Genomic DNA, 12,112 nt, shown 5'->3' with positions numbered 1-12,112 from the left:
CAAATTTCCCCTTCATTTCTCTCTTTCCTTCCTTTTCCTTCTGTAGGTGTGTGTGTGTAAATATTAACATGTGTGTTTAAAAACTGTGGTAAATGGAACGAGTGCGAGAAAATAAAGTGAGGAATCCTCAGTTACTTATAGCACCAGCACTAATAAGATGACATAATAATAATAATAGACTAGACCTAACATTAACACACAAAGAAAACTAATTAAAGAGGTAAAAACAAAGAAAGAGAGAGAAAGCCAAAAAAGAAAAAAAGATGAAGCAGTTGTAATAAAGGACAAGAAGAAAGAGACAAAACTAATAACAGTTAGCACAACTAACACACGCACACAAAAGAAAAAAAAAGGAAAAAAGGAGGTATTGAGTATAAATACATGTATAAAAACTGGAACGTATAACTTCAAAGGCAATAATAATAATAGTAAAAGTACTGAACCGCAGTTGTAATTACAATTGGAGCGGAAATGAAAGGAGGGAGTGAGTTTAAAAAAAAGAAAAAGAAAGGAGTAATGGGCAAAGTTATGTAGCAATCCCATCACACTGGTTGGCAATCCACAGTGATCCATTTTCCTTTTTTTTTTCTAATGAATTGCTCAAATGTAAGAAAGTCGAAAGGAACAACAACAAACAAACAAGCGAAAAAAGTGGAAAACGGTAAAAAAAAAATCCAAACGAAATATGCAACGACAAAAATAATCTTTAAAATTCACCTAAAAACCGTTATTGTCATGATCATGATGAAAATGAAATTAGTAACTCGATAAGTGAATGAATAAACCTAACAAAAAATACATAGGTTCATAAATAAGTGCGTAAAACTGGAAACATGAGTGTAAATAAGAATATAAATTTTTGTTTATAAGTGCATTTAGCAAAACATCACCGTACCGCTGCCCCTTTATTTTATTTGATTTTTCTTTTGAGGTTCATCAACTCATCATTTATTACTCTTCTCCCGTAAATTTCTTATTTAAGCATGTGCTTAGTTATGTAATAATGATAAATTATAATTTTTTTAAAATTCGTACATTTACATTAGTATGCGTATGTTATGTATATTCATTTACATGCCGCAATCAACTACAAATCCTCAGCCCAGAAAACAGAAGGCAGTGAAACGAAACGGAAGAGAGAAAAAAAAAATAAGGAATGAGGAAATAAGTTTTTTTTCTTATAAAAAAAAAAGGGAAAGAAACATACGTTCTGTGCGTAAAGAGGATTTTTTTTTCTTAATGCTTTTTCAGTTTTAATTTTTTTCAAAAAAAAAAAAAATGATATTATAACTTCCCCCCCCTCTCTTCACCTTTCCTTTTTCCATTCTATTTCGCCTTTACCCCCCCCCTTACAGTTTTTTTCTTTTGTTATTAATCATCTTCTTTCTTTTATAAGTTACCGTTTGGGGCATTGCTTTCGCTCGTTCCCAGCACTTTCTTTTTTTTTTCTTCCAAATATCCGCACATAAATTCATAAAATTTTTCACCTATATAACTTCTCCTTCTTCATATATATATATATCTTTATGTTTCTTTCAAAGGGGGGCATTTAAAAAAAAGAAAAAAAAACATACAAACAAACAAACAAAGCAATTTCCTATTTAAAAATACCTTTCAAAGGTGCGAAACTCATGTCTAAAAAATATATACAACCCGAAATGTGTTCTGTTCTGTCTTCTCTTAATTCTTCCCTTTTCGCTCTTTTATTCCTATCTATTTACATGATTACATTTTTTTATATAAATAAATAATTTTATTTATTTACTCTTCTTCCCTCCCTTTTTTTTTAAAAAAAAGAACTTTTGGATGTGTTCAGCTCCGCTCATTATAATTTATTGTTACACACGTTTCTTTCATTCCGGTTTTGCTCATTTATGTTTAAAATAACGCGATCTCACGGGGTCAACCTTCTCCTTTTAGCTCCCATACAATTTTTTTTCTTTACAAAAAAAAAAAAAAGATATATATATATATATATGTAAAAGAAAGTTCTGTGTTTCCGGACAATATGATATCCGCATTTTATATATAAACGCAAACACTCCAAAACCATTTTTTTTTTCATTTATTTTTTATTTATATTTATGTATTTATATATTACGCCCGCATGTTGCGATCATTTCACATGGGGTTCAACAAAGCAAACGAAAAAACTTATAATAACCACCGTGTAGGTAAAAATTAAAAACAAAAAGACACCGCATAACCATCCACCACATGTTTGACTTCCTCTACTATTCTATTTTTTTGTTATTATTTTTCCTTTTTTGTTTTGTTTTGTTTTACATCCCTTCATTCATTTGTGTAAGCGAGCGCAACTAGGAAAATGTAATCGCTCAATCCCGTAAATAATTAAACGATAACGGGGGAAAAAAGACAAAAGCTAAAAAAAAAAAAAACTTCATTCTTTTTATTATTTTCCCTTCCCCCCCCCTCCGCTTTCCCCACGCACTCACGTAAATAAATTATACCACCTACGCATAACTGCGAAGTTTTCTCCTTTCTTTCTTTTTTCTTTTTTCATATGTGGAAAATCTTTTTAATTTGCTTGGAACCTGCATCTAAGAGGCCTCTCTCTCTCTCTTTTTTTTCTCTCTAAGCAACATATTACTCCTTCATAATATATAAAAACACAAATGTACATACGCGTGCCTCACTTGACTAATTAACAATTACTTTTTATTCAATGTTTGCTCCACCATTGCCCTGCATAAAAGCCCAAACAAGTAAATAAGTTATTAAATAAATAAACAAAAAAATTGAGGAAAGACAAAGGAGGGGAGAATTTAAAAAAAGTAAAGCACAAGTTGCGCCGCCTCCGCGGTTGCATCTTTTCACAATTGTCAGAGTCAAATAATAAAAAAAAAACATGAGGACATGTTGCTAAAATTTCCCTCGTTCATTGCGGGACCCCTAAAGACAGAAACGACACAAACACACACACGCATATATATATATATATATATAATTTTTATTTATGTACACCAAGTCATACGATATCATCCATTTCACCCACTCAATTTTGCAGTTCCTTTCTTTTCGTTATCAATATTGCCACGGTTACTCGTCGCAACATTTTGGTCGCCATTTGGAAATGTGCCAACTCCAGAGAACACTAACGGAAAATCACACTCCACGAACATATCGTCATCATCATCATCTTCATCGTCATCGTCATCGTCATTCTCATCGTCACTATTGTCTTCCTTAAGCGCCGCATATTCATGTAACTTCGTTGCAGCTTGTATTTGCTGCGCCAACCTCATATCCCTCACACTCGTCCCCGCACGCTGAAAGAGATTACTTGTCAATAACTCCTGCGCTGTTGGTCGCTCCTTGGGATCAACATGGAGGCACCTCCTCACAAATGCATAAAAGTCAGGATCGCTATGTTCGATTATCGACAAATCTGGTGTTTCCTTCAAATTAATCAGGAAGTTGAATATACCTATACCTTGTGCCTCTTCAATATGCCAAAATGGTGGTTTCCCCGTCGCTAACTCCAAAGCAACACATCCAAGTGACCAAATATCTCCCTTTTGATCGTAGCCATGTCCCTGTGTGGCGTCCGCGTTAATGAGCTCGGGTGCCATAAAACGCGGGGTTCCGACAAATTTGTAAAGTTTTTCCGATTTTCGTTTGAGCCGCTTTGCGGTACCAAAATCACCAATTTTAACACGACCATATTGATCAACTAGCGCATTCGCAGTTTTAATATCCCCATGCACGAACAAATTGGAGTGGATATAAGCGAGTCCGTCACAAAGATCCTCAAGGTATTGCACAACAGTTGGGAGCGGAAGCGGTCCACCATGTTGACGGATCTTATCTTTAAGAGTCCCACCAGATGCCAACTCCATATATAACCGCAGCACTGTCTCACTCTCTTGCTCACAATAGAAGTAATGAATCATGTTTTTATGCCGCATAGATGTCACAGACAGAAATTCCTCAGCAACATCTGCAGCCAATAAACCATCGCTAAGAGTCATGCGCTTTACGGCTAACTTTCCACCTGTGAGTCGATCAACGACTTCATAAACCTCACCATACGATCCTCTGCCCAATACTTTACCCATTTCATACCTCTCAGCTTGGAACTCACGAAAGGCAGACCTCATTTGAGCCACACGCTCCTCGTACTCTCGCACACGAATAACCATACGCTCCGCTTCATACAAAGTGGAGTGAAGCAGTGAAGTAGTTGCCGGCTTGGGCAACTCAATCACGTGACTGCACTTCTTCATTTTTTGCACCCTCCAGTCGTCGAAGTCTTCGGTGTAAATAAGGACAACGAAATGATTTCCCCCATGTTCCATGTTGAATGGGTAGGGAGCTTTGGCAAATGTCTTGCTTTCCTCCTCTGTCATATCTAAATGACACGGATCTATAATGAGAAGACCAATGTCCGGGCTTTCAATCCTCATCATCACTTCCGACAATGACGATACAGAAAAAACAGGGTGCCGACGTGCCCACAACAATTTACAGACACTGTTGCGCTCCTTCTCATTCTTGTCAGCAAGAATAACAGCAAATGGCGGTCCTGTAGTAGAAGATGTAGGTGCCTCATCTTCGTCGTCCTCCTCTTCCCAAGGCGTCGGTAATAGCGGTAGTTCTACCGTAACACAATGACCCGAACCGTTCATTCCACGTTGCTCGGAAAAAACCTCACCTCCCATCGCAGCAACAAGGTCTCCACATTCCTTTCCTGCATAAAAACTATGATGAATTTTGCTGCTACGCGGGACTTCACCACTTGGGGTGGTAGCTGCCCCACCACTGGTGTTATCATTCGCCATCGAAAGGCCGGACTCACTTTCGCTAATCGTAAATATAAACCGAATAAGCTGCATGTATGAGGGCCATTTACTTAATTGCCGGGGAGAGTGAGCAGAGCGTTGTCGAATGCTGTCTTCACTCGCGGTTATTTGCGATGTTGTGCAGTGGGGTGTGTCGAGACTCACTCGCGATTGATCCAAGACGGAGTGAAATGCCAAGTCACAGGAAGTGGACTTTTCACCCTGGCAGGACATTGTTGTACTATCCTGATGCATAGTGGTGGGCAAAACAGCCTCAACAACGATATGCATATGATAGTTGGGTCTATTCTTGTTAGCATCAAGTACCATTCCACGCAGTACATCCAGCACGTATTCCACATGAAGAAATACCTCGCCCTTGGGCCCTGCCACAACGTCTGTGGTAAGCTTGTTCCCAGCCCGCTGTACATGAGGTGTCACCTCCTGCAGAAACTGTCGTAACACATTTTGCATCCGCACCGGTTTCCACAGAGCATCTACTGAATGTTTGTTTAGGTTACCAAGGCGCATGTAACGGTCCATAAGTTGGTTACACGCCTCCACATAGCCATGAAGCTTTGCGCCTTCCTCCAAAGTAATATTCCACTTCCTTTCTTCATATTCACACACACGTTTACGGAACGCCGACAGCTGCGGCCGCAGAACGTCATTCAACCACCGGGTGGTATCCTCAACGTAACTTGTCATGGCATTGTTATCCGCTTCACGCCCGACAAGTAACAAAACATCTTCATTGGACCCCGCAGAAGAAGGAATAACACTCAAAAGTAACCCAACGGAGTGTGTTCCAGACGCCTTACGAAAACGATACACTTGTGGAGAAGAAAGACCCGCACTGACGTACTGGTTCCAGTTCCCAGCAACGTTTCGCACGAGTTTCAACTGCTCACGCATGGAGCGCCGGGCAGAATCGGTAGTGAGTGAAGAGAAGACGCTGTGCCCAAGCACTTGCTGCCTCGAAAACCCCGTGATGCGCTCGGCGCTATCATTCCAGCGGATAATTGTACCATCCGATACAACGGCAACCACTACTGTGTTCCCCAACCCAAGAGCAGCTATAGGAAAGCGGTAATAATTACATTTTCCAGCATACACAATCTCTCCTGCCGAACTCACTTTGAGATTGTTTGCTCCACCACTCGCTTTGGCTCCGGATGCGAGTACGCCACATCTGACGCTATCTGCAAATCCTCTTGTAGAATTTGTCCCCGTTGAGCTAACACTAATTCTTTTGCGCAGTCGGCTTCCACCCAACCGTTTTGACTGACAGTAATGCTCCATAAACATCTTAACTGAGTGACGAACTGCATCCGGTGCTATGGTCAAAAGAGGTCCAGCTGATGGATTGGTAGCAACAGCGTATTTCATATCGTTGATTATTTGGTGGGGTAGCAGTGAGTGTACAAATGCTGTGCAAACTCGTGCCAGAGTTACCGGTGTCGTTGCAACAACATCCGTAAGCATCGGCGAGTTAAACAGAAGTTCAAGCTCACCAAACTCAAATCCGCTCTGGGATTCGGGTGGTAAAATGTACGGAGCAGCACAGGATGATGGGCCACTTTTCTGCTTATTCTGCGGCAATACTTCATGATTCCCATTGCCACCGGCTACTACTCTACTAACCGTGCCACTGATAACTACTGAAAGCCAATCCACATGCTCTCCTTTCCGTAACATTACCTTTCCCTGGACCACCGTTCGCACATGCATATAATTGGCTATGTTTTTCAGAAGTTTCAGCGGGACTGTTGCAAAAAGCGGTGACTTCTGCAGGCATCTTACGAACATCCGTTTTTTCAGTTTTTTTTCGTTCTCCTGAATGGTTCCCAATGCCTCGTCCTTCAACATCAAAACTAGTGCATCAGATACTGCACGCACCTCGAGCGGCTCCCTAGCATCATTAAGCTGCTCGCAGGATTGAGCATCAAGGAAGGTTCCTGCCGGAAGTTCACGAAGAACACCTTCATTGTTCTCTACGCGGAGCAAACCACTATGCACGTAGAAAATGGAGTCCTTGAAGTTACATGTGTGACCAGCAAGCAGTTCCAACCTTTGCGCATTACGAGCGAGTACCTCTATTTCTGTTTCGCTATAGTCGGAGAAGCGCTTACATGCCCGAAAAGCTTTACGCAACACATTTACCTCATCCTCACTGCTGACGGTCGCCCCCGAAGAGTACTCGCTATCAACCCTACTAACGGTTGAGGAGAGCCGACTGTGTTGCATATATTGTTGAATAAAACTAACTGGAACGGCAGCAAACTCATCAACACTCGAAAACATTTGCGACAAATCCGTTGCTCCGTCATTGGGACCCGAGCCGCTGCCGACGCCGCCGTTCGAACCAGGAAGAATCTGATCACTCATGGAAAAACAATCGCTAAAACGTGCCAATTGCAAGTTACTTCCTTTTTTCACCCTCTTTCCTAATGTGCTCGCCCCTTGGGTGGTGGAGGCCGACAACTGACCCGCTCTTTCCTCCTCCATGAATATTTCCCCAGTTGCAATCATGCTTGTTGTTAAGGCATCGCCAACTAATTGTTGTAATTGAACCGAAGAGAGTTTACGTTCCCCTCCCACATTACCGTCATCATCCACTAACAAACTAATACATGGTGGCACGGCTCCCTCGCTCATGGTGGGACCACAACTATCAACGTTGAAATTAACCCCGAATGATCCCCGCGTATTTGACAACTTTCTCCTTCCTAATCGTGTGGTTGCTGCTCTGTTAGCCAAACCGTCAATAAACGCTATTACTGCTGTGTGGTCGGCTGGCGACAGTCCCCGCACTCCTTCTATTATTTTTTTCACTGACGACGGCAGCTCTCCACAACTCACGAGCCCTTCTGATGTTGTGGGTGATAAAGGTAATGGATTGGATGGAATTGCTGGCGATGCCTTAAGAGGAGCAGCGGAAGGGACCCACATTGAAACGCCTTGAGCAGCAACACTTAAATTGTTTTGAAGTGCCGAGCTGCCTGAAGATGATGATGTGGTGTTAACCGAGTCGATTGGTTGCGGAGATTTTCTGGAGGAGGTAAATAATGCACGACTGCTGTCAACACCGCGTGCACCCAGCGCCCACGACACCGTTGATGGTTTCTTCACGGGTTGGAAAAAGGCAAATTCGGGAACTGTTTCCGAAATGAATTCATTCGTTTCCCCAACTGTCGCCTCGCGTTCAAGTGGTGATTCGATCATCTGCTTCACTTCATTCCCATCAGAAAATTCTTTTTTTCCAGTTTCTCGAGTCGCCAACCACTCTTTCATAAACTCCAAGTGATCATCCGGTCTACATTTTGTGATATCGTGCAAAAGGTTCTCGATAATATTATTTATCCCACGCTCCTGCAAATATGCGTCGCTTTCCTCCCCCTTTTTGATGTTCGCATTCTCCTCTTTAGAAACCATGGTAATTCACCAACACGATTTTTCTTTTTTTTTTTGGGAGGGGAGGGGACAAAACAAAAAGAAAAAAGAAAAAAAGATCCGGAAAATGTACAACACCGTCCAAAGCTACAAAAAAAAAAAAGAAACACACATACGCATACACACACATATATATATATATATATATCTTTCAACCAAGCTCACAACGAACTAACAATAAAAAAAAATAATGATAACAAACGACACCGAAGACAACAATTATAACAACTAAACAATAAGTGGTACTAAACCATAAGTATTCCTCGCAGTTGTGTTCGTATACACAAGGAGGAGGAGGAGGAGGGTGAAGGGGAAAAGGAAAAAATAAAAGGAACGAATGTTTTATACGTAAATGCCGCAGTTCCTTTTATCTCCACTCCAAGTCCCGTGAGTCGAAGGGCCGATCCCTTTTCCTTTCGCCTTTTTGTTGTTGTTTTTGTTGTTCACCTTTTCCTTTAATATAAATCCCTTTCTCTTTTCTTTTTTTTAAAAAAAATCCTTTCTCCTTTGAGCTTTTTGTGATGTGTATGTTTATATGCTTATATGAACTGTGTACTTGTGTCTCTACTACCTATTGCTTTTCTTTGCTAACGGAAGGCACGCTAAATAATTATTTCCCTCCACCCTTTCTTTTATTTTATTTTTTTTGGTTTACACTCACCAAAAAAAAAAAAATTGTACTGCAGCGTATCTTGTTATATTTTAATACGAGGAACAAGTACAGAAACACATACACACATTATACATATATATATATATATGATGTGCAATGTTATATTACAAATACAAGAGAGAGAGAGAGGGAGAGAAAGAAAAAAAAGAAAAAGAAACAGTAGGGAAAAGGGATAAGAATGGAACATTTGAAGAATATGGGGAGTAAAACAAAAACAAAAACATTTCAAGCAATCAGCGCAGGACGAAACATTTCAGAATAAACATAATAAATTAAAATTTGGAGGAGGTGGGTGGGAAACATGAGGAAGTTTTAAATCAAGGGGGAAAAAAAAGAAAAAAAGCACTTCATATAATAACAACAGAGCGTTCATGAAGGGGGGAAGGGGGGGGAGCAGTTTTCAATTGAATGAAGAAAATACAAAGTAAGGGAAAATTGAAGATGAAACAAGTGTTTGTTTTCTTTTCAAAAAAAAAAAAAAGAGAGAGAGAGAGAGAGAGAGAGAATCGGAAAAATATTAACAACAGTCGTTGATTTTTTTTTTGGTTTCTCGCTTGTTTAAACCAACAAAAGAAAAAGAAAAAGAAAAAAGAAAAAAAACCACACACAGATATGCCCGGAAGCATTCTCAATATAGGAGTTTTTGTCCAGCCACAAGACAGACAACAATAACATAAAATGCATGAATATACATTTAAATAAATATAATATATTTATTTAAATTCGTCACACTTTTATCATCTGCTCGTATTTTTTTCTAGTTTTTTTTCCTTTTTTTTTCCTATTCATTTCATTAATTCGTTCACTTATTTGTTTGCTTGTTTGGTTTGTTTATATCTCACAGCACTTTCATCGCCACCATTTATTGTTTCATCAGTAAAACTCATGGTTTTCTTTTTGTCCCTTTTCTTCTTTCTTTATTTTATTTTCCAACCCCACGCAACATAAGGAAGGAAAAAAAAAAAAGAAAAAAGAAAAAGAAGAAAATATTTGAAATACATAAAGAAAAAACCAAAAAAAAATCTCCCCACCCACCACCAAAATAGACAGCATAGCAATGTTGCATAAGCATGTGTTAATTTGTAAAACCAAGTCAACCACACAGTATCACAAAAGAAAAAGAGAAAAGAAAAAGAGAAAAGAAAGAAAGCACACACACACACAAACACATGGTCGTGCTTTATTTGCTTCGTTTGAATTTTATGTGTTTTGTTATTTCCCGGAAGTACCCACTTCCTCGGTTTTTTCTGTTTCTTTTTTGTTCACTTTCTTCTTTTATTTTTTATTCTTTTACAAAAAATAAATAAATAAACTATTTGTATTAATGTGATTTGTCACTTCTTCCCTCGCCACAGCCCAAAGGCATCGGGGTAAGGATCTCCAACGGAGTCAACAACTTTTTTTTTTAAATAAAAAAAACCAACTTGAAAAAAAAAAGGCGATTCTCAAATTGTCCCGGCACGGTTAAGGCTTATCACCTATGAATATAAATATTTATATATAAATAAACACATGTTGTAGAACAAAAATATATAAAAAGCGAAAATAAGCATGAAATAAAATGAAATAAAAGAGGAAAAGCTTCAGCATATAAAACATCGAATATGCCAAACATAATAAGGCTCATTCATAAAATGCATTTAAATGCAAATGTGAGGCGCAACAGGAACAGCAGCAGAAAACAAAACACCCAGTTGTGGATTTAATAAAAATAAAAAAAATCCACTCGCAGCATTTTAGCCTCATTTCAAACCAACCCAACAAATTTCCTTCTTCTTAACTCCCTTGTTTTTTTCTTCTTCTTTCTGAGGAATTCGATGTTTTTGTATTGCGTTCAGTTAGCAGCAAACTTGTAAATTCCGCACCAACATATAAATAATGTAATCAAGCAAGTTGTACAACTTTGTCCTCTTGTTTAGATTTTTTTGAATAAACATATATATATATATATATATATATATATATATATGCATATATTTTGTATTCTCTTCTTTTTTTGTAAATTAGGCGTGGGCATCCGCCAAGAGACGTGTAACACGTAGCAAAAGTATAACAACTTTAAATGAAGTAAAGACTGGAAAATAAAAATAAAAGAAAAGACAAAAAAAAAAGAAAAAAAAAGAGACAAAATTGAAGATAGTATGAAGGAGGGGAAGGAACATAAACAAAACGAAAAGGGAAATAAAACACAGCAAAAAGAAAAAAAAATGGCTTTCAAAGGGAAAAAAAAATCACCCCATCTCTATTTCACACTTCTTTGCACAACTGTGCATTCATTATATCACTTCACCTGACGGCGCAGTGGAGAAAGAGAAAGAAAAAAAGGAAGAAAAAGAAGAAACAAATGCAAACACATGTGCTGGAGCAGACAGTTCGATGCAGCCTGCAATAATAATAATAATAATAGTAAAAATAACAGTAATCATCATCATCATCGTAATAATGATAACAACCATAGAGATAGAAATAATAATAATAACAATAAATTGATCCATCTCTATCACATTCACACTCGGACGAGTATTGTTTCTGCAGCCTCGTCTTTCTTCTCTCTTTTTTTGTCTTCGCTTTCCTCCTTTTCAGTTTTCCCTTTAAATAAAAAAAAAACAAAAAAAAACTTGTATCTCACACTACAAAAGTGTTTCAGTGCCGTCAACATTTATGAAGAATGATATCGCTGATAGTATTCATGTGTGCGAATTTCCATATATTCATGACTATTCGCTATTTAATTTCCTTTTTTTTTTTTACAAAATTTCACAATTTTATGTGCACAAAAACACACCGGGGGTTGCCTCCCTTTTATTTATTTTATTTTATTTTCTGTATTACATTTCTCTTCTTTTTTTGTTTTTTCTTTGAAATTTCATATGTTTTAGTAATAAATACATACTTACACAAATCCACGTGCACACACACAAGGATACAAATATATATATATATATATATATATATATATATATATATATATATATGTGTGTGTGTGTGTGTGCGCGCGCGTGTGTGTGTGTGTCTCTTTATCTCACAAACATATATAAAATTAAAAAAAAAAAAAAAAAAAAAAAGATATATATAAAAGAAAAAATAAAAAAAAATATATAAGTGGGGGGCCCCCCCCTGTGTGTTTGTGTGCACATAAATTTGTGAATTTTTGAAAAAAAAAAAAAAAAATTTATATAGCGTA

At 38.0% G+C, this 12,112-nt stretch overlaps 1 protein-coding gene across 1 annotated transcript; it reads right to left on the bottom strand.

Annotated features, from left to right (window-relative positions):
* Nucleotides 1-3,008: 3,008 nt before the first annotated feature.
* Nucleotides 3,009-8,237, bottom strand: TbgDal_I760 (protein kinase, putative; the record flags this gene model as incomplete). Its single annotated transcript, XM_011773025.1, has 1 exon — nt 3,009-8,237. One exon carries the CDS (start codon nt 8,235-8,237, stop codon nt 3,009-3,011), a length of 5,229 nt encoding a protein of 1,742 aa, XP_011771327.1.
* Between the last annotated feature and the right edge of the window lie 3,875 nt (nt 8,238-12,112).

The sequence above is a fragment of the Trypanosoma brucei genome, chromosome 1, assembly GCF_000210295.1.
Source record: "Trypanosoma brucei gambiense DAL972 chromosome 1, complete sequence".
Classification (NCBI taxonomy): Eukaryota; Euglenozoa; class Kinetoplastea; order Trypanosomatida; family Trypanosomatidae; genus Trypanosoma; species Trypanosoma brucei.
The sequence above is the reverse complement of the archived record's forward strand: the minus strand, read 5'-3'. Positions and strand labels throughout refer to the sequence as shown.